General features: G+C 43.7%; 1 protein-coding gene and 1 non-coding gene across 2 annotated transcripts in view; both read right to left on the minus strand.

Annotated features, from left to right (window-relative positions):
* The window catches only part of LOC149371621 (cell adhesion molecule Dscam1-like), a 398,608-nt gene that overhangs the window by 47,943 nt on the left and 326,972 nt on the right, over positions 1-23,693 (minus strand). Inside the window, exons 14-19 of the mRNA XM_089565877.1 lie at positions 17,727-17,875; positions 11,399-11,530; positions 9,400-9,567; positions 7,339-7,409; positions 6,733-6,970; positions 5,831-5,929 (exon numbers count right to left, since the gene is read on the minus strand). Of these exons, the coding sequence (XP_089422003.1) occupies positions 5,831-5,929; positions 6,733-6,970; positions 7,339-7,409; positions 9,400-9,567; positions 11,399-11,530; positions 17,727-17,875 (857 nt within the window). The remainder of the gene's footprint in view (positions 1-5,830; positions 5,930-6,732; positions 6,971-7,338; positions 7,410-9,399; positions 9,568-11,398; positions 11,531-17,726; positions 17,876-23,693) is intronic.
* TRNAT-GGU (transfer RNA threonine (anticodon GGU)) lies at positions 10,863-10,936 on the minus strand. The gene has a single exon. It is a non-coding gene; the product is annotated as a tRNA-Thr (tRNA).

The following is a 23,693-nucleotide window of genomic DNA, read 5'->3' on the forward strand; positions in this document are numbered from 1 at the left end:
TCCGTCAGTACGATCATAACAGTGCCATACAATATTTCACAGCCACCTCACAATAAGAATGATATCTAGGAAACTAGGAATTTTTAATCATTCAGAGAAAAATGTAGCAAGCTGTGATGACTGCGATGCTATTCCTTTTCCGCCAAAGCAAAGAACTAACATTTATCTCATTTATTTATCTAACATTTATCTTTATCTAATGCCGATTCTCCGGCATTCCCAAATCCACCCGCTCTAGTGCCAGCCATAACCACGTGACCACAACTGTCACATTCGTGCGAGCCCCGGCTCCTCAACCATCACGAACTGGGACCGCCACACTCAGCGGGAACATTAGAACACCTAGTTCCGCGCTACTCGGTGCGCCACCTGCGAGCGCTCCAGGCAACTTGCACAAGGGGGCCTCGTCACACTGCACGTACACGAGGTGTAAGCAAGGCGCACGCAGGTGGCGCTAACTGGTTACGGCATACGCCCACGTCCAGAGCGGGGATTTAAACCAGGAGTAAGGGGTAAAAGAGATTGAAGCTGCGGCTCGCAATGCCGGCAGTTAACTAAAAGAAAGCCCCTCATATAGCCAGCACTGTAAGACGTTCGTCGAGAGCACGTACCCCACGTAAAAATGGGGGATCTTGAGAACTAAGAAAAGCCACGTCTTTGATTCAAGTGAAAAAAGCTGAAAAAGGTGTATCGGAAGTAAACAATCTTCGTCATTGCCGTCTGTCGCAAGCTGTTCATGGGAATGCCAAAAGTTTGAAACCAAGCTCATTCGCTCAAGAAGAGGAACCAATGCGCTTGAGAACGCATAAAAAAAAAAACCCGGAATCAATATATCTACAAATCTGAAGGGAAGAATGACTATTAGGGACGTTTGTGGCACCGGGGAATAATTATATGTTAGCAAAAAAGCGCAGAAACTAGCGAGAAGATTGCTAAAAGGTAAACATACATAGATGATAATATCAGTACTCAACCAGGTATAGCCCTTCGTCACTTTGAAACTCTAAACACACACAAAAAAAATTCAGAACATACTACGGCCTTTATCAGGACAGGCGATGTGGGTATCTGAATGTTAGGTTTCTGTTTTGTGTGTGCTTTGTTTGGTCTCAAAACTGAAAACGGCAAAATTATCGTTTGGGTTACAGATTGGATGGGTGATTATTTTTGCGCATCGCGAACAATTTGGTCTCCAAAGTTTTCACGTAGGCATCAGAATAATTTCCATACATAACATGGGAAGTACCAGGTAGCAAGTTCGAACAAAAAACAAAACAAAACAAAAGTTGTGCTTAGATGTTCATTATTCGGGTTTTTATCAATTTTCTTCCTGAAGAAAGTTTTTAATCAGACCTGGGCAAACGGAAATGTCGACATGTAGAGTGACGGTGCGACTGTAATGACGCTTGCAAAAAGAGATTGCGTGATCACCTACAGACGAGAAAGAGTTGAAGGCGCTGTCCTACTATTTGAATAAATAACATCATGGGCCCATTGGAAGTAGACTAGTAATAGTCAACGGCCTGGTAGTTATTCGTAGCACGATCGATGCTGTGTGAACTCATCGAAATGCAACAACGAGGGCGGCGGATAGGGAATCTCGCTTGTGGTGAAGATAAAAACTACAGGCCTAATTGAAAAACTGGAGTATGTGCAATAAAATCAATGTCGCGCAAGGTACGGAGCGTCAGAAACGATGTAGTGAGTCCTTCTTTCTTTCTTCCTTTTTTTTCTTTCCTTTCTCTCTTCCTTTCTTCCTTTCTTTCTTTCTTTCTTTCTTTCTTTCTTACTTTCTTCCCTTCTTTCTTTCCTTCTTTCTTCCTTTCTTTCTTTCTCTTTTTCTTTCTTTCTTTCCTTCTTTCCTTCTTCCTTTCTTTCTTTCTTCCTTTCTTTCTTACTTTCTTCCTTTCTTTCTTCCATTCTTTCTTTCTTTCCTTCTTTCTTTCTTTCTTTCTTTTTTTCTTTCTATCTTTCTTTCTTTCTTTATTTCTTTCTTTCTTTCTTTCCTCCTTTCTTCCTTTCTTTCTTTCTTTCTTTCTTTCTTTCTTTCTTTCTTTCTTTCTTTCTGGACGACTACTGCACCGTATTTTCAGCACAGCTCTTCAGCAGAGCTACTCAGGTACAGACGGGCAGATATCTGTTCAGCCATTGCAGTGCCATGGCACCCTGCTTGCAAATACCTGGGACTTTCATGCGGGAAAGCTATGGTCTTGTCTTCTCGAAATTCTTCCTCTGATCTTCGCTTAAATTTACTTATAGTAATTCTTTTGGAATTAGCCTTCTTATATACAACTTTAGATATTGTATGATAATACTCGTGCGTAGTTTGTTATTGTGGCTGTAGTAATGATTTTGGATTGTTTTATTTTCCTGCATTTTCTCTGCTGTCTAAATGCATGGGAAGTTGCGTTACGCGTTAAACACTCTCTGGAAGGGCAGGTAGCTACAATATGGAAGGGAACATACAGGTTCTGTCCTGAAAGTAATGAGATTGAGTATAGAAGAAACTCCATGTTTGAAAACATTTTTCAATACACCTAGTATAATTAAAAAAAGAAACGAACCTTTGGCATCGACACCGCGAGCCCAGCGAGTTTCTCATTCTTCGTAGGCGCCTTGAAACTTGGAAGACCTTTTCTGGAATCTTGTTGAGCCCCTTCGTTGCAACAATTTGTACGCGCTTCCACCGCACCGCATATGTTCCTTTCCAACGCATTTTTCAATCTCGCTAACAAGAAGAAGTCACAGGGAAAGAGGTCGGGGTTGTACGGCGGCTTGCGAAACCTCGTTATGGGTTGTCCGCTCAAAGGCTCGTGGTCACCGAGCGGCGTGCGACGGAGTGTTGTCGCGGCAATACATGCTGTCGCGATCTCTCCACGTAGGTGCAGGACGCTCTGTCTCCGTCTCTGAACGACTTCCACGTTGAAACATGCATTTACCGTCATTGTGGAAAGAAAAAAATTCTTCATTGAATATTCTCTGAAAGTCATGCAAGCCACTGACTGAAGGGTTTGCTCGCCAGTTCTCCATGCTACCAGCCGCCTAAAAATTGCTAAAGCTGTTTTCGGCATGTCTATTCTGCAATATTAAGGTCAAAAACTTCAGTCTGATGACGAAAACAAAAAGCCCCCCCCCCCCCCCCCCCCCCTGACGCACATTGTCAAGGTTTAGTAAGGAGACCGTTATCTCCGTCCCGCTTCTCTGGCCAGATCCGATCCCGCCATAACTGAGCCATCCATAGTGCATGGCTTTGATCATGGAAGTATGTCTTTCGTATTGAAGAAAATACATATGACTGGCTGACGTAGCGTGCAGTAACCGCATCTTTCACACCTGCCATTCGTCCCATCCTCCGAAGCCTATAATATGCGTGGTATATAAATGCATGGGGCTGCGCTTATGTTCTCGCAGAATGGACATTCTTCTATACAGCTCAAAGAGCACAAACCCTTAAGTTGGGCGTGTTCGTCTTAAGGCGGTGTTTGCCGTCCTGTTTCTGTAGCTTTTTCTTGTCTCGTCCACGGCACCTTGAGGTGAACGTTATCATGAATAATGCACATAAAGGACCGTGAACGGAGAGGGGATGAGGGGGACGTGTAGGTATAACGTTGATGGTGCACATGCATTGTCTCCTACATTTCTTCAATACCCACGCACTGGCGCTCCAGCGTTCCCCATGTATAATGAACGACCCGACATACGACTTCATATGCCATATGACTGCACTGTTATTGTAGCTGTGGGTTTGAAAGGAGCTCTTGTAAAGCGGAAATCGCCTGTGTGCGTTTCGCGGGCTCTCTAAACCTGACGCTAACGGCACTTTTGTGTGAATTCACGGCGAACAGGACCGATTTTGTCAGGCTTGCATATAAGTACGAAATACAAGATAAACATGGATCTGCTGCTAGATACAGAGCAGAATACAGTTCAACATTCATTCTTCGCACGATCAAAGGAAACGACAAATGACAAATAATATCATCAATTTTACATACATTGTTATTGATGGTCATCACAAACATGCGCCGGATTGTGCACAATTTCTTGTCAGAACTATAGATACTTACTTCAAAATTATGCATCGTATAGCCTTCCTTACGAAGAAAGCCTTAGGTGTACGAATGCTCATGAATACGCGTTATATTTTACATATTACAATAGACACGCATCCATTGCAATCTAAAAACACTTTCGGAAACAACGCCACCTCTATTTCAATACCAGACCTATTGCTCGCTTCGCAGTGGGATCACTTTGGGGGCCTCTATTTGATACTCGTCGAGGTGCGGCGCCTCTTTGAGAACCTGTAGCCTGCATTCTAGAGCGAGTTGCTGGAGTGGCTGGCGAATGCACCCTGCATAAACCGCTGCCTTCTGAGGAAAAAGGGCACAAAAGTTTTGTTCGCCTGTCTTTCGGGGTATGTCGCTATAGATGAGGTGCTCTCTGGCTCTAACCTTATTACAAGAGGAGAAGGCATCTAAACTAGCGAAGCGGAGAGCTGTAGAATTTTGGAGGAACCGTCGAGGTAGGAATGGTTGTCTAAACTATCCTTATCTCTTTAGTCGGCTAGATATAGCGGCTGTTTAAAAATATATTCTTCAATTAAGCTACGCCACCACCGCTAAAACACTTAAGCATAATCTGTCAGAGCAAGGATGTCCTTTACAGAAGGTCCCAAGCTAGCGCTTCGTTGCTTCTTCGTAATAGAAAGATTATCTTGCAAGGTTTTACAGATAAATTAAAAAAAAAGAACTAAAAGAACACAGACACAGAAAAATAAGAGAGTACACGAGCCCTGCAGGTGACGCATGCGAAACAGCAAAAAAAGATAAGCGAAATTAAATTAAGGGTTGTAGCGACAGAACAATTGACACGACAAATCAAATTCATTGAAAGATGACGCGCCAGCCGTAAACTTCAAGAATTCGTCGTGAGTGTAACGGCCGCTTTACTGAAGCAGTATCTTCTTTAGTTCTCTTACCCAAGCATTCGCAAAGAACACCAAGTTAACGGAGTTGTCTAAAGCAAATATTTTACCGCTCGTGTCCGGCTGCAGTGTCACAGTTATCGAAAGCGCCACAACTCAACCTCATTTCGCGCTTTCTGTGGCTTGTACTAATCCTCCTTTGTTTTAGCTCGTGTATGCTTTGGCCCATGTATGGTTTAGTGGCGCAATGTTGCATAACCGAAGGTTTTTCCTTTAATCTGCAGCAGAACATATGAGAAGTTCCAACAATTAGCTCCGTCCGATGGTACCATTATTGTCGCTGTGTAAAGTGTTTTGGATCTAGAAAGGCAAGTTTTCAGAACGCGAATATTCTATTGGTCTTTCTGTAGACAACCCTGTTGATAGGCGCGCAGAAAACGCTTTCTTGAAGTTTCTAAACCGTATTGTCTCATACTCTGGAAACAGTCTCTCAAGCTTTTAAGAAATGTGAAGTTTTCGCCTATGCCAGAATTGCTTTAAATCAGGATACAGGAAAACCATCTACACCATTAAATTTATCTTATGGTAACGAATAACTGCACATATGTGGACTAAGAAAAAATCTCATTTGTTGTTTTGTATTGAGCAGCCGTTCGATAAGCTGGAAAAAGCAACAGATCGATTCAATTTCTTCTCGTATTGATTACGTTTTGACGGTACCTGCAGGGAAGTGCTTGGGCCCTTACATATAAAACAAGATGAGCCCCCACCGTAAGTTAAAAAATAAAACTGCGAAACAACCTTGCAACAAGGCGCCCCTCTCTTCTGCCTCTTTTGATGTAGAATGACAGCGGGAACTTGAGACACGCCTAGTTACAAAGACCAATCAATAAATACACCCACCTGTAATTGGTTTTGCCTCTTTCGGGGAGACATCCCATGACACTGTGACGGCACTTGTCGAGGTAGACACGATGTGGATTACCGGAGGAAGGGGCGGATCTGCGCAATCGCCCATATAGCAAAGGACGTTAAGGTAACGCAATTCCACATAAATCTCATCCTGCATGCATTTACCTCACTCCGAGTAAATGTTCACATTTTGCCTATTGCACAACGTGAACGAGATTTTCTGGCTGAGGAAAAACGCGTAAAATTCTTCAGTGCTTCAATGCCTTGCCATTGCGTGTTGAAAGGTCGTGGCTTTGACAAAACTTCAGAGGAACGTGCATATTTAGCATGCACTTAATTTTAGTAAGATTTCCTTAAGCACTTTTGTTTTTCTTATGAGTTGACCCAAGAAGTTATTACCTACGCAGGTAACAGAAAGTGCAAAGAACTCACGTACTGGCTCGCTAATGGTAAAAATTTTATTTTAATTCGTGACCATCGATCAATGCTAATTAAAGAACGTGACATTCAAAAAGGGTTGCATTTCTGTGTCTTTTTTAATAGAAATGTATTTAATGTAGTTTTAAGGAACGGATATCTGCTTTGCTCAACAAACAAGCAACAGTGAAAAAAACCGTTAAAGTACTCAGAATGAATGAACACTTTCCCGTCTCCAGGATATTCAATTCTACAGACTGCAAAGAAACCCCTATTGGCAATGATTTTTGTTTTGTTGAGAACATAATAGCGCTTACTCATGAAGCTTGTTGCTGATATCTTTTGCCGGTTGTGAAATATGAAACTGTCTATGCAATGAACGAAATCAACAGTGCTTTTTGCCGGTTGTGAAATGGTAAATCATCTATGTAATGAACGAAATGAACAGTGCCGTAATATTCTGGCTGTGTGCTCACCGTGTTCAAATGTCTGGGCTGTAATTTCAGCGGATGGTGGCCCGGCGCCTTTGCCGTTGAACGCCTGTACGATGACGCTGTACTTGGTTGATCGCTTTAGGTTGTTGATGCTGATCTCTGGCACGAAGCCATCGAGGACGTCGATGGTCTTGTAGACGAACGACTCACCGGAGCCGACCGGTTTGTATCCGACGTAGTAGCCACGAATGCGACCGTGAGCGGAAAAGTTTGGAGGGGGCTGCGAACAAAGCACCAGAACCAAATTGTAGAATTTTGCAGAAACGTTGGCGAATTCACTATTTGGCACAAAAACGGTGTAGACGCCGAGGCGATGTTCCTCAATCTTATTTCGCACTAAATTTTTATAACGGTTTCCAGGCAGGTATTATGCCATATAGGATTTCTGAAAGACCGAAAAAAAAAAACTAATAGGATGATGACTCAAGAATGGTAAAGTAACGTTTTTCAATTTGTTGCCCTGCGTTTTGATTTTTACTTTAACACTTCCATTATACTGAGGCTAAGCGCTATTAAGAACTTAAAGGTTTAACCGTCGAATGAGACATTCGTCTATTTTCATAGCTATTATATATAGTTGATAGTCACCTTCCACGAGGCCTTCAATGTCTGTGACGTCACTGGCACAACAACTAAATCTTCTGGTGGCTTTGAAGGTACTGCAAAAAAAAAAAGAGAATTTCAACATTCAAGGCACCAGCGCTTAGGAAGACACTAAACTGAAGCTAGAAAATGGGGATAGATCTTCTTTGAGGAGCAAACGTTTTAACTTGAATAGCGACCCCAGTTCGAGGTTTTTGTTGCAGCCAATCATGAAACTGTCATTTAAATGAGGTTACTGAACATTCATCAAAGCCTGAAAAACTTGCATAAAAACGAAATAGTTTTTCTCAACTATCCTCAACTAAGTATTGATTCAGCATCAACCCGCCGCGGTGGCTCAGTGGTTACGGCGCTCGGCTGCTGGCCCGAAAGACGTGGGTTCGATCCCGGCCGCGGCGGCTGAATTTTGATGGAGGCGAAATTCCAGAGGCCCGTGTACTATGCGACGTCAGTTGCACGTTAAAGAACTCCAGTTGGTCGAAAATTCCGGAGCCCTTCACTACGGCGTCCGTCATAGCCTGTGTCGCTTTGGTACGTTAAACCACAAGAAACCAAACCGATTCAACTTTGAGACCCCTGCCCTCCCGCTAAGCTTCCCAAGCGTCTGCCATTTCGCTCAAGGCAGCTCAAGTTACCGAGAGTGGTTGCAAAAATCTAACTCACGAATGCGAATAAAATGAGTTTTACTGATTAACACTCGTGAGAAACTGTCAGAAAAGGGGACATGCCGCAAATTATGCATGTGGACGTTGATCTCTTCCCGACTCAGGGCATCTAACTACTCGTCTCGCCTGTCTTGAGGGCTGCAGCTGAATGGAACCCTAATGCAGCCGCTTGCGCCATTTCACAACTTCGACTATTGGCGGTGAGTGCATCACTCTATCCAAACAGTAGGCACACTGAAGAGAAAGAGAAAGAAAAATTGCCAACTAAAGGCTCAGCTGTAGTAAACTTACGGCTTTTAGCACGAGGTGTTAAGAAATAAAGAAGTAAGAAAACATAAAATGGGGTGTAGCACTGGGTTAACACCTAAGAAGTTTAAAATTCGGTAGCATTTAAAGCCCGAGCAACGCGTTTTAGCTGTGCTTCTTAGTACAGCGCAACAGTTAAGACGCAGCCATTCTCGGTTTCTTTCTTATAACTGGTTGTTTTCTGGCTGGTTGACGTGCCAGGCATTTTACCACCCTCTCTTCCGTTCGTTGTTTCTATGCCTTAAGCTTAGGAACACTATGGGAGTGCTAAGAAAAAGACCGCATATTTAAATCAACGTTATTTGTGAAGAACTTGCAAAAAGTGGCTCTTTATTATCTCAAACTTCCAAAGAACGGCCGGTGTGGATTTGAAACTCTAAGCTGTTTCTCAGCAGACGCTATTCTAGAATATTTTACACTAGTGCCGCACTTCGCATGTGGTGCAACTGGCGGTGCAATGTTGATGCTGTCCGCTACAGCCGCAATGTCGCGCCAGTCGCGTGCGATCAATGTGCCTGTTTTGTGAGTCTGCACGATCGCAATCACTGCAGAAATCAGTACGCATCACAGGGAGCCCCAAATTAAATGAGTCAGCGTTTCCTGGCAGCGTGGATCAGAGAGAACCTTGTGATTTAAGATGCAGTAAAAAGTTTGCAAAAGGCTTCCAAAACTCTGGCGAGGTGAAAAGACGCGTAAAGAAAGATTGCCTTCAGGAATGAGAAAGATTTCGAAAGCACGGCGTCGCTGAGATGAGAGGTCACGACCTGCTGGAAAATAGTTGCGAAAAGAATAAGTTGGCTACCGGCAGACGAAAATCGTAGGTTTGCTGGAGAAATGGTTCACTTTTTTTGTGTTACGCTTGAAAATTGAGAAAAAAAGTTGGACAGGAATCCGCCTAAGAGTGTGTCAACATGCAAACATAGTTGGTGCTTCTCTTTATCCGCTAGGAGTCGTAAAGGCACTTGTGGGGGATGAAGCGTTGTTAAATCTAGGCATCGGTAGCTTCGCTCAAGATTGTTCTTTCTTTCACTCTTTTTAAACCTCCATTCCGTATCATGGTGAGCGCTCGACTTACCTTCCTCGTCAGTGGTGACTGAAATCATAGGACTCGGCTCGCTCCTACCAAACTTGTTTACGGAGAGAACGCGTAGATGGTAGGCAGTAATGGGCTCTAAGTCATCCAAAACTGCCGATGTATTCGAGCCTGGAACTTCCACATGCCGCGCATCTTTCTGCCAGGAGCCTGTTACGAAAAAAAAAAAAAACAAAATAGAAACTTTCAAACCAGGGAGCATATTTCTTGATTTCAGATATGGGCATTACATTTAAAGTACCCTCGCGAAATGCAAGTCTTTGATGATGCAAGTTCTATTGCTTGATTTATCATTCAAAGCTGCCGTCTTTATTCCACGGTTTGGTAGTGTTCAGGTTCTATATCATGAAAATAGACAGTTATTTCTGAGCGACGAGAAACAAAAATCTATTTCTCTTTTTTCGAAGCGTTGCTGAAAAGAAGTGGGGCAAGCAAAGAATTTGCCCGCACACATTTATTTTCATTGAAGTCTGTTCTAGGCCTTACATTCTACCTTTTTCCATCCACCATGCGGACTTCTTATTAAGTACGCATGAGTCTTCTTTACTCCGGGTTGGTCGTGAAGGAGAAGGAATTAAATGAACTGGTTTGCACTATAGATGGGTTGAATTGCACAATGGCTTGACGTGCCTGCCAATTCATGCCGCCTAGTACATGATTTTTCGGTGACTGTTGATATGAATATTGTTTTTTCGGAGAGTTCTTCTACCCTCCAGTGGCTACTACAAAATTACATTATGGCTTTTACAAAAGCTTACATCTTATTTTGAAATTGTATGTCTTTTAAAATGGTCCGGCACTCCCTGAAATCAACGTCATACAAGGAACTTCGATAAAAAAGCTAATCGATATTTTCTAACAAATTTTTCAGCATTCTTAGACAAGTGCGAGGAAGTCAGGTTGAGTGTGTGGGCTCTCACGCGGAATGCACTGAAGAGTAGAGAAGCGTGTCGGTGCCGTGAGCAGACGATATTTTGAGAAGCGAAATTGAACACGCATCAAGCTATGCCTAGTGTTGGTCAAATGTTTTGGGGAATCTCCCAAGGTGGAGTAGATTTGTAATAAGGGAGTAATTACTTCTTTGACATCCACCCAAGCACAGCCATACGGCTACAAAAAAAAATCTATACAGCTTTCTCAGAAACCACGCAGTTAAAGAAAAATTCGTCCTGGTCTGGGATTCGAACAGGGACCACCGCTTCACCGGAGCAGTCGCTCTACCAATTGAGCTAACCGGAACGGCAAGCTTATGGTAGGGCGAGAGCGAAATGATCAATAACTCGAAGTGGGAACAGTGCTGATCAAATGTGTTGGGAATCCCCCAAGGTGGAGTAGATTTGTAATAAGGAAGTAATTACTCACTGACATCCACCCAAGTGAAGCCATACGGCTAAAGAGGAAAGCTATACAGCTTTTGCAGAAACAGCGGAGTTAAAGAAAAATTCTTCCTGGTCCGGGGTTCGAACCCGGGACCACCGCTTCACCGGAGCAGTCGCTCTACCAATTGAGCTAACCGGGACGGCAAGCTTATGGCTACCATAAGCTTGCTTATATTTTATGGCTACCATAAGCTTGCCGTCCCGGTTAGCTCAATTGGAAGAGCGACTGCTCCGGTGAAGCGGTGGTCCCGTGTTCGAACCCCGGAACCAGGCGAATTTTTCTTCAACTGCGCGGTTTCTGAGAAAGCTGTATAGCTTTACTTTGTAGCAGTATGGCTGCGCTCGGTTGGATGTCAATGAGTAATAACTCCCTTATTGCTATGCCTAGTTGTGTCTTTTCGCTCAGTTTCTTCGATATTGTGCCAATGACCGCGAATAAATACTGTTTGATAGTAATCAGTTCGATTCTGTGATCTCGTTCACAGCGCCAACAGTGTTCCCGAGACTCACGAATGTCTCGTGGCTGTAAGTATGTATAGCATGCTTGCCTAGAAATTGCTTGGCTCACACTCACGTCTCTACTGACAGGAACGACAACTGACCTGAAACCTCTTTCCATTGGACGAAGTATCCGAGAATGTCGCTGTTTCCATTGAAAGGCGTGTTCCAGCGCAGCGATATCCGGCGACTCGTCGCCTCTACGACGCGGATGTCGTCTGGCGGGTCCGGAGTCTCTGAAAGCACAATGAAGGAAATTAATTGAGCTTGGATAGTGACAGGAATATTTGAAGACTAAAATCTTTTTCCTTGCGCTTAGAAGGCCATTTTCGCGAGCAGCAATCGGTTTTGCAACAGAGAAGCTGTTTCGTGCACCAGATTTATTATTTTGAATTTCTAAAGCATTATTCAGTGATATAGAGACTTATAAAGCCACGAAAGAACAGTGCAGGAGCAGAACCTTGAGAATGAAGGCGCACTATTATTTAAGGGTGCTCCGCATTTTTAGCGCACTGGAAAAGAATAACAGCATAGGCGAAGCATGAGTAAACGGCAAAATCATACGCCAACAATGCGTTAATCTTTATGCCTTTCCTGTTGCTTTCTTTTTTATGAGACGCTCGTGAGCGTGCAGAATGTTACTCCGAGCCACACCACGCTGTGCGATATGTGGGCTTAGTTAGTGCGGTGTAATTAATGGTTTCGAAGGCCTCATTAACGAGGTGGAAATAGGCTTTAAGTGTTTCCTTTCTTTGTTTTTCGCTCTCTGCCCACATCCTTTTCTTTCACAAACGCTGCCCCCCCTTTACTCACCTTCCCAGACGCTGCTGTTCCCCCCCCCACCCCCCCCTTACTCACGCACAAGAACACGCGCATACTGGCGCCCGTATGTACACTTGGACACGCACATATGCATAAACTGGCCAATAAAACCCACGGAAGGTACCCGTGCGCAAAAAAGCGCACAAGGCCACCCACACGAGAAGATGCGGCCAATCTGAGCGATGAAGGCTAGCAGGAAGAGAACTCTGGAGACTCAGGAAACTCGGAAAAATGCTAGACGTGAGCTTCAAGGCTCAATACAAGAAAGCACTTTTCTTATGCTGCATTGCGATTTCTAGGCTGCATCAATGGAATATTTCAATTCATTGTGCTTTGAAGCAAATAATGAAGAAGATACTGAACGTTACTGTTTCCGTGGCATGAAATGCCACCGTAGGAATAAAAATAGGCGCGACTAAGACTACGCGTTCAGACGTTTGGTGACACATCCATAAACGCAGTTTATGCTAAGTTTCTGGTGTTTCGTATCGCACTTTTCTCTCGCCATTGACCCTGTACATCGTTACTGTTAGTTGAAGACATTTCGAATCATGTTAAGTTCGACCACGAAATCTTAATTACTATAAGCTTTTCTTTCAAAAACATTGGTCATGCCATTCTTTAACTCAGTTACTTATGTGTTATACAGGCTCAGTCATTCTCAATGATTAAGTTCCTTTACTGAACTTTTATTACTAGTTTCTATATGTCGCATCTTCCATGGCTATCGGACCATGGCACGCGAATCGGCTAACTGGACAAATAATATAGAGTAATTTTAACTTTCTCCAGGATTTCTTTTTTTTGTTATCCTCGTAAAACGACATTCTAACGATGCATAACTTGATGAATTTTTTTGCTGGCTGTGTGAGGATTGAAAAAATAAATGCAATTGTATATTGTGCCACTTTTTAACTAATTTTGAATGTTTCGATCTTATATTTTATTCTAATGGTGAAGATCGTCAATTTTTGTACACGTCGCTGAACAAGTACAAACGAAGACCTTCTGTGCCGTTCACACGAATTCACCCGTTCACCTGAAGTGATTTTATCCTACCAGTTTTGTAGCGTAACGAACAGTGAGTGGGAAGCTCAATTTTGAAACGAAAAAAAAAAAAATAACGCACGCACCCATTCAAGAACACAAGAGCGGTTCTAATTTTAGAGAACCACCCTATTTGTTCCCTTGCCCAAATATAAGAGGCTATCTTTGAAAGTTCTGACAAACAATAGGAATATGTTCTAAACACAGCAACAAGAGATACCAACAAACTCAACGGACAAAATAGCAAATAACGTTTCGCTAGCGGAATGGTCAAAGATGACCTTACAATGTCGAAAGCATTTGTTTACTTTTGGCCTTAGCGTGTTCTCCACCCGTGAAGGTCGCATCAAACTCTTTTCATGTTTTTTCATCCTTCACATGCTTCATTTTAGCTCTCCGTTACATTTATAGCTCTGCGAAAGCGCCTAAAGCGCTTTGAGAGCCACGTAAAGACAGTTTTAAAGAACTATCTCAATTTTTCTTCTTTACCGACATTCAAGGAATGCGCGGGAGACGCAACGGAAGAAAAAAAAAGTAATGCAGGCTGGTAACTCGAGGCAGACCAAAATGGAAACCCAGAATCAAGAGCAAACATTCTCGTGCGACATAAATTTGCGGGACGGCGTCCAAATCCCCCCAAGGCAGGCGTCGCATTTCTGGCGAGCAAGCAGCACACTAGCGGCTGCGCCAGCAACGCGCAGCCTGAGCGATGGCCCGGGCATGAAGAGAAGGCGCGCAATGGTCCGTAAAATAATTTCTTGGAAAATAGCAGCGCGGCGCACACAGCGGCCCCGCACACAACCACGTTAGTTGATTTCTCTGTGCGTGCCCCTCGCAGTTCTTTGTTTTCTTTCACATTTTTTTCCCAGTCTGATTTATATGTTCTGGCACATATTTTGTTTCCGCGACTCTCTGCTTGAGATAGCCTGCAGGACACACAGTTACTCTGCTAGGGCATCGAAAAAGAAAAGCACACACAGACAAGGAACGATGGATGCTGAAAAAACTCTTTTTCTTTTTCACGCATTATTGTTCGGCTTTGTTTCGAGTAAAATTTTATTTGCTTACGATATTTGCCCCCGAGAATATCGTGACGAGAGCAGCTTGCTAGGACAGAGCGAAAAATTAAAAAAAGAAACTGGGGCGGCCTCTTTGATGCATCGCTCGCTGGGCCGTCTCTCAAAGACGGAGTACTTCTTTCTTACTCTCCCACAGGAGGGCGGACGCGGTGAACTAGACGAGGTCGGAAGCGTGTGGATGAATTCCGATGTTTGCTCCTTCACTGCACAAAGGGTGCCGGGATCGTTTGGTGAGTGCGGTATTTACAAATTCTGTTGCGTTATACATACCTGGGGACCAAGCAGAGCTTTGTATTAAGAACAAAAGAAGCAGCTCAAATGGCGAGTAAGCGCGAATAACTCTGGAGGTTTTTGAACGCGGTCTCAATACCATTGCGTATAAGGCGCACTTTTATCACGAGGAAAGTTTTCAGGAAAAAGTCTGAAAAGCAGCAGTAACCGGCCGCCTCAAAAAAATTCAGGGGGCACTTTGACTGTCTAAAGTGGGTAGAGGCGGAAGCGTTTTCCGCACCACCTTCGCTGTTTCTGTGGCACCGGTGGCGTCACATATAATTGAGTACTAAGTGATGACAAATCACTCATTAATGGTTAATTACTGATTAATGCCTGAACACTAATTAACTGCTAATTAATGACGCTTAAGCTTCGCCTTTAGGAGTGGAACGCGACAGCGCGTTGTAGCGCTGCCAGGGAGTCCACGGAACACCACCCGTTCAGCGCGATGCCTTTCCCTTTGAACGCAACGCTTTTTGAGGAAAGGAAATGGCGCAGTAATTCTCTGTCATCTCGGTGGACACCTGAACCGCACCGTAGAGGAAGGGAGGAAGTGGGAGTGAAAGAAGATAGATAAAGAGGAGCCGTAATGAAGAAAATGAAAATTGTATTTGAGGAAAGGAAATTACGCAGTACTTTTTTGACCTAAAGTGTGGTCACTGATGCCCCTAAGAGTGGAACGCGACAGCGTCTTGCAACGCTGCCAAGGAGTCCATAGAATGCCATCGCCCATTCGGTTCTACGCCTCGCTCGTCAGTAAATTGGTTTTTGAGGAAAGGAAATGTATCTGTCTCTCATTTGTCGGTGGACACCTAAACCTCGCGGGAAGGGAATGGAGGAGGATGAGAGTGAGTGAAGACACCATATTCACTAGACGCGCCTTTGTTCATTCTAAACCATCGAGCTGGCATGGCGGAGTGGATAGCATGCTCGTCTCTCACGCCGAAGATCGGGGTTCGATTCCTGAGCTCGACGAATTTCTTAATCGGTTTTATTTATTTATATGGCGTGACTAGTAAAGCTAATTAGGCTAATTGGGTAATTAAGCAATTAATTAAGCTCATCCCACTTAATTGGAGCATCACTATACGATCCCTTCAATTGGTTGCATGGTTACTAGCCAAAGTACAATTGGCCCCGTTTGAAATTCGCGCACTGTGACGTCACGACCGTTTCCACCAATTGAAAAGCGTGACATTTTCTGTCGACAACTGCTGCTTACAACGATGAGACATTAAAGGCTTCCGCCTTAATAGGTCTGAATGAGGTCTGCCATGCTTTAGCCGAATAGTGTTCCGCTACTCGCCTGTGGTCAAAGGTCAACATGGAGCCTTAACAAGGACACTGAGTCTTTTACTGGCTTCGGCATAGATTGGCCGGCTCGATGGGTGGTATCAGAGTACACTCAAGGAAGCCATCTACACTGTTAAATTTTGGACATTTCCGATCGATATGTGCTCTTAATTTTTACTTTTTATGGCAGCATAATAGAAAAAGAAAACGTTTTAGAATGTCTAAACTAGCAAGCTGGCCATATCTGTTACCTCCTGTTTCGTAAAAACGTAAATGATGAAAATACAAACGCAAAAAAAAGGCAATTCTTGCGGTTTCGATAAGCGTTTATTCTTTTTGTGCACGTGGGGTGCATGTAGAATAGTTAATGATTATCTTCGCCTTATCAAGCACCAGTCACCAATTGAAATCCCATCGCTTTCTCAAATCTTCCACAAGATTGGCTATCTATGAGAGGGTAGGCGAAAACTATGGTGCAATAATAGTTGTAGCTTTTGTTTGCCTTGATAGATGTCCTACGTGGCAGCAGCCTAATGACGCTAATCTCACTGTCACCGATTATCTGCGCATAACGCTCCAAGTGATGTCGTCAACACCTCCCGTTTTCTCACTGAAAGCGCCTGCTGAGGGTAATCAGCGCTAATGCTTATGACGCAACCAGACGAAAATAGCGATGAGAATCTTCAACTTAGTGACCTCCAGGTTGAGAAAGCCGCAGACTCTATTCACACAAGGATGCGTCACATGAACACGCCTGCTTTAATTTCATTAAGCCACCAGTGCGTAAGAAGTGCTTCGTAGGGGCAGCATTCGACGCCTGTTGACTTTAACAAATGGTGGCAGCTTCAGTTAAACACGTCAGTTATCGCATTAGCTGGCAAACTAAGAAATCAAGTGCTAGTTTACGATATTGCCATGTCATTCAGTGTGCGCGGTTTTCTGCTGCTGTTATTATTGTTATTTTGTTTGAGCGCTCAATGCCGCTCTCCTGGCTTGTTCAGCCACAAATGCACGCTTTTCTCGAAAAACTGGGCCCAAACTGTAAAGAGAACTTTCTACACCGTGGTAAGGACTATAAAGCGTCAAGGTAAAATGCGCCTCTGTTAAGGTATTTTGCGTGGTATGTGAGATTTACCGTCTTAGAGCTGCACATGTGAAGTCAGAGATGTCCAAGAGGTGGACGCCGGTTTTATTTAGACAACTTTGTGCTCTGTAACAGGCACTGATTTCGCATAGCACGCGAGTTCTTGTACACAGGGCAAAACGCTTGTCTAGAACACGCTGTGGGCGTGTTTCGGGCGAACACGCGATAGCTAGCGATAACATTTGGATAAACATGATCTGCAGGTAAAGATGTTCAGCTAGGCTCATAGTACTTCATCGTCAATTTTTGCCTTGGGGGTCGCAGCGGCTTCGGAAGCTGCCGAATACATAGTTCGTTCGTTCTAGATAGGTGTGTTGCCCTTTGTACGTTTTGGCTTCATAGAAATGCAGCGGCGTGGGTGGGAATTAGTCTCGCGTCTTTGGATTCAACCGCGGAATGGTATAGCTACTAGCCTTCAACGAAGGGTGCCGCTGTTAAAAGTGTTTTGGCCAGTTGTAGGATAAGAAAACCGCAGAACGACAATGCACTTTTAAGAGAGATATCAATTCAGTAGTCAAGTGCAGTCACAAAAGCGTACGGAGGGCTTTTATCTGCATAAGCCTGTGAAACGTAACCTGCGAATAATCCAGATGGTGGATTGTGCTGAGCTGGTCACTCTGGTGGCAGTAAAAAGCATGAACAGCTTCTGGCTTCATGCCAAGGCTTTAGGACGTTGCTTAGCATACTCCGATTTTTATGAGCTGAAAGTTTAAATACTTAAAAAGCTGCAGCTTTTTCAAATTTCTTTCTGGCTTTAAGTTATATCCTACTCACCTTGTACAAGCAGCTTTATATTTGTTTCGTCCTTTCCAAACTTGTTGGAAGTGAGGCAGGTGTACAGCCCAGAGTCACTCCTCTCGGTGGAAGCAAATAGGAGCGTCGAAGTCAAACCATCCGGTGTAGGCGTGTCATCCTGGGTAAAACTGCAAGGTACAAGAAGAGGTTCAATTATTTTTTTACGGGCCAGTTGCAAGTAAATCGTAGGAATTGCTTTATTTCCTAATAGAATGCAAAACGTTTATTATATATATATATAGGTGTCGCCTCCTCACAAAATCAAAAACACAGACAACTCTAAAATCTCTGTTTTCGGGGCTGTGTGAACGGTACAAATTTCATTAACCGTAAGTCCGGCGTTCTACGTGCGGTGAAAAATATAAATTTCAATAATTTTTGAACAGTGCTCGCAAAAACATGTTTAGACGTCGCAGTGATGCTGAAAATTTTCGGACCATTTATCTAGAACAAAAGTCAAAATGTGTGATGCTTTGTGAAAAATCGCTCATTGCAAACGCTAAATCCTCGATTGGCAAAACAACGAAGATTTTCAGCGGGCATAATGCTATATCATTACAGATATGTTTCTGAGTTGTTTTGTTTATTTCTTCTGAATCTGAAATCTGATTCTCGGGCGTAAAGGTTAAAATCTGGAGGTTCTTCACATTCCTGTTTACGTGCCTGGTGTACGCGCACAAGGTCTTATCATCTTTGGGAATTACACAACAATTCTATTTATTTTTGCCAAAACAAACAATTCGTGTTGGTTTCCCGAGTTAATGGCTACCAAGAACAATATTCTGGAAGCGCATAACTTTTATTTCACATTTTTTTACATTATTCCAGCAGTGGTAATGCTGATGCGATTCAAACCAAATGTGTTGATAATTGCAGTTTACCTCTCACAGTTTTGCTCTGAGGTTCCTAGCCAGGGAAAATGTTTGGTTTAGTTTGATGTATTAGGGTTTAACTTCCCGAAGCGACTCAGGCTGTGTGGGACGCCGTAGTGAAGGACTCCGGAAATTTCGACCACCTGGGGTTCTCTAACCTCAGGTAGTCGAAATTAACCCCAAATTTAACCCCAGGTAGTCGGCGTCTCTCATAGCCTGAGTCGCTTTAAGACGTTAAACCCTCATCAAACCAAACCAAACATTTTTCCTGGCTAGAAATCTCAGAGGTAAACTGTCAGAGGTAAACTGCAATTATCAACACCCTGATTTGAATCCCATCAGCATTACCTCTGCTGGAATACTCACAGAACCAATTGTACCTGTAGCCGTTGCTGCTTCTTGCTATGCCCACTTAAATTTATAATCGCATCCGTAAATTTCATGAAAAAAATCCATCACATGCCATGCGAGCTCACGCGCCTTCAAGCACAAAAGTAACCTGCCAATATTGGTAGTAGTCTAAAAAATTTAAACACTGCAATAAAAGCCGATTTCCGTGCAATAAGTTTCAAAGTACATGTTTCGCAAAAGAGCACCTAATTTTTTTTTTCACTAACTTGAGAACGAAAGCATTTTCAAATAACTCATCGTATAACGAGCTCTGAAGTTAAGTCTTTCAATTTTATGTTATCCGAATGCTTGTTACGTTAGGCTGCCCGAATGCTTTAGTCTTGAACAATGGCCACTAAACGGCTGCTTCATGAATACAAATGTCCTGGTTTTCAGTTACTTGTACCAAAGTCCAATCAAAGAAAAGGAATTTGTGTTCTGGGTGATCTGGGAAGCTTAAAGAACAGTTCCTCTAAATTTATGGGGCTGTAGCTAACACCTAGGCCATTAGGTTTGCGGTACCGAAGGCTTCTTCTGCTACCTGAAACAGAAAAAATACTTGGTGCTTGAGTGCTTTTGCTCTTCCTTTCCTTTAAAAAGCAGCTACTGCGGCTTAGAATGCAACGCGCGAGCTCAAAAGCTGCATGCTAGATTCTCTGAGTCACCCTGGCGGGTAGCAACGGACACTGATACATATGTCATAACATTCGATAAATGGCAGCGTTATCAGGTTACCCCTTGTAGCGGTTTACATTCAGTGGGCTGACTTATAAATTATGTCTGCTGACTACAGGTGGCACTCGTTTCTCGCCACCGATTCACTCCATCATGCAAGCCAAACCATGCTTCTAATCCTGCGTTGAAGCGAAATTGATCGCTCCAATTTTATCGCTTCCACACACTGAACAGCAGACGTAAGAGCAGCTAATAAGTCCTAATCGTCCCCCCGTAACCAGCCGCACGGCTGGTCGCAATGACACTCCTTAATCAGGCATCGTCATTACGGGGAGTAGCCCGTAAACATGCAACGGGCTGGCACGTTGGCGCCCTTAGCTTCCGTAATTAACGGCCGCCGTTCGCCCCCACGGAGTCCCCCCTGGCGTCGGCACCGTCGTCAGACGCTGCGAGTTGTGATGCGGGCGCGGCCATTCCGAGGGCCCCGTGAGATGCTGACCGGGGACGATTATCTACAGAGCTCGGGCGCCGCATTCGAGGGTGAGGGATCCCCCTAATTACGGCCGTGTGCGCGGAATGGGTGATACGAAACGAGCACGTCGCGCTTGGTAGGGACGGCGTGGAGGATCAGAAGGCGGGCAGCGGTGCCGAAGCCTGTGGAGCCACGCACTTGAAAATTGCTCGCGTAGGGCCAGCTGTCAGGTTCGATTAACAATTTTCGAGTGCGTGTTTACGGTCTGCCTAACGAAAACGAAACTGTACCTTTAATTTTCGGTTATCGGGACAACCAAAAAAAATCAATTAGAAAGTGACTATAAAACCCCAAAAGCCACCTATTAAACCATGGTGATTAGCATAGAACGCTGACCTTGTTTGCTTTAATTAGCAGATAGGATGGATGGCCGAGCAGCGTTATATTGCCAAAAACTCTGCAACAGAAAACATGAGGCCTCCCAAATAAGTGAAGCAAAGCAGAAGCTACTTTGTTGTGATGAATATTTTGGTATAGTTTAATCACCTAAGGCCAAAGAAGTAACGTATGGACACCCGTGTCATTATTTAGAGTAATGCGCTCATGCAAAGTTATAAATGATATAGCTAATACTCAGGACTGCTTTTTATTTTGCAGTTAGTTTTTTTTTTTTTTTTACAGTAGTGTTCAAAAGTACAGGAGAAATCAAATGGCCGTGGCACAAAGCATTTCTTCCCGTGAACTGCTTGTTTCCTGTTAATCTTCTCGTTGACAATTTATTTAAGAAAAAGAAAAACACATACAGTTCTTTCTGTAAACGGAGATGCAATTTCTTCCAGCGTGCTAGGAGTTATTCAAGGTAGTTTCTCGGCTATGCAACTAAGTTGGTACCCTACCCCGAAGTCTAGAAATGCCTGCATCGCAGACAAAAAGTGTACCACTCATCAAAAACTTTATGAGGTGCAATTAAGTATTCTTAAGTGCGGAAATGCGAAAGCTGTGCGCTGTCCGCCACCTTCGTCATCTGCTGGGACAGCGCCATACATTGCGAGGGGGGTTTTCAGTGGGTGCCGCATGAAGGCGCGAAGACTGCACTTAGAACCCAATTTTCTTTTGTCATTATTTTCTTTTCTTATGATTGACAGTTCGTTCGGGCACTTTTGCGGACAGCCTCTGTCTACAACTTCCGTCCGCGCTACTATTTGAGCCAAGGAAGGTAAAAAACATATGCTTGGAGTTGTTGATATAACGTTTGAAGCCAGAACATCATTGAATTTCTTGTATTGTTTTGTTACTTATGATTCAACACACTACTGTTCCTCAGAATAGATACACTAAGCGACGTAAATGTAAGAAGTCCCTCACGGACATAGCTTTCTGCCGAATGCTGAAATACTCTTTCCTGAACTCCCGAGTGCTGCTTGTATGAGTGGCTACCATGGACGACGCCTAAAGCGCTCGAGTGAGTGAAAATGTGTAATTTTCAGGTAGGTTGTTCCGACATGTGTCAAATATCTCTGGACATAGTAAAACACAACGTAGGGATCGGAGATTTTACGTATCCTCTTTATTCGTATCAACTGGTGCTAGAAAATAATGCGGTATTAGCGAACAGCGTGTTCCGTCATCGTTGTGGTATTATGATCATATTTTGCATTTCCGTGATACTTTTTGCGATATTATCGCACTGTGATGTTATTCTGTTCCTTGAGGAAACTGACAGCGACGGACACGTCTTAGTGGACTCTCTCGCGAGCCTATTTCTGCTCCAGGAAAGATATTAAACGTTACATGATGGTAGTTTGGTTCCCATGGTTGGTTGACTGCTGAGGGAAGCTTAATGGTTTGGTTTGGTTTATTGGGGTTTAACGTCCCGAAGAAACTTCGGCTATGAGGGACGTCGTAGTGAAGGGCTCCGGAAATTTCGACCACCTGGGGTTCTTTATCGTGCACTGACATCGCACAGCACACGGGCCTCTAGAATTTCGCCTTCATCGAAATTCGGCCGCCGCGGCCGGGATCGAACCCGCGTCTTTCGGGTCAGCAACCGAGCGCCGTAACCACTGAGCCACCGCGGCGGGGTTGAGGGACGCTTAAGTCGACGCTAAAGTGGACACTTAATGCTATTTCGTGCATGATACCTTTCTCCTCTAAAAAAAGAATGGCGTATTGTTTAGACCACGTTCCCGATCTTTTTTTTTTATCTTTCGACGCAGATTTTTGTTTAAGGGAAAAAGTACCTTTCATAAGGCGCTTTCTGATTCACGTCATCTTATTGCATTTGGAGATGTCTTCTGTGGCGAGACTGTAAAATGTTTTGATTGGGAGCATCCAGACGGAAGTTGGGGTAATAAAAGTTATTTGTGTAGTTCAAATTGGACATATTGGCGTTGCTGGTGCATGCGGTAATACTTGAGCGAGCGCACTCAAAGCCGTTAGAACAAAAATTTCATGCTATCAGAGAGCGCGTAATTGCAAAGCTTGATTGGAGCGCCTGTAGCATCGCTTCAGTTTCTCTTTATTTGAGCATTGACTAAAGAAATGAAAGGTGTTCAATATTGGCAGTTTCTCTGATGTATATTTAAAGCTCACTGCTCACTATACAACGTAAAGCTCCAAAAAAGCGCATTAGTGTCGCTTCAATAAAAAAAAAGATTCATAACGCCACCTAAAAGACTAAGAAATGGAAGCACGTTAAAAAGTACGTTATGATCTATGCAATAACAAAATGCGCGAGTCCTAAAAGAATTGCGGCCAAGTCGGCATCAAACAAAACAGCACGCGCAGAATGAAAGGGTACAAACATGGGACAGCATCTAGCCTGTGCATTTTTCTGATGAGTTGGTCGTGACTGGGTCACACGAAAAACTGTGACTTCCTTATTTCCCGCTCGTGATATGTAACGTAGTCCCGTTTTATCCTTCCCTTTTATATCACTCTTCCCTTTCTCCTAGTGCACGGTAGGAAACCGTATCTTCTCCAGGTTAACATCCAAAACTATCATTCTGCTCTCTTCTATCTCTCTATCTCTCTTTCTATGCCTTGAATTTTTCCTGGTGCCAAAATACTTGAGAGTATGAATGGCTCCAAATTTTTACAACAGTGGTTTTGCTGTAAAACATGACTTCAGTAATCTTTGCGACGTATTCATACACCAAATATAAAGCGACTCAGTAGCGGCTGATGATTTTTAGCTAACGTCTTTAAGCTTTACAACTCCCTTCATCGCTGCTAGCGTGTTGATGGCCCCAGCACTGAGTATGGCGGAGAGCATCACATGAATGATGCATTATTTTACTGCGTGTATGCATTCATACGGTGCTAGCTTTTCTAAGCAGGTTCTCCAGCAATTTAGTCGACCTTCGTCGACACAACTCGTCCGTGATCACTGGACGGAGGCAGGGATGTAGGGGCCGAACCCCTGCGCAGCAGGAAAAAGATAGAGGGAAGAAGAGAGGGCAACAAGAAGGAGAAAAGACGGGAGGGACTCGAACACAAGAAAAAAAAAAGATTCCTCCACGATTACGCTTCTTATGA

Source organism: Amblyomma mixtum, chromosome 1 (genome assembly GCF_055824585.1).
Source record: "Amblyomma mixtum isolate Tamu chromosome 1, ASM5582458v1, whole genome shotgun sequence".
Taxonomy (NCBI): Eukaryota; Metazoa; Arthropoda; class Arachnida; order Ixodida; family Ixodidae; genus Amblyomma; species Amblyomma mixtum.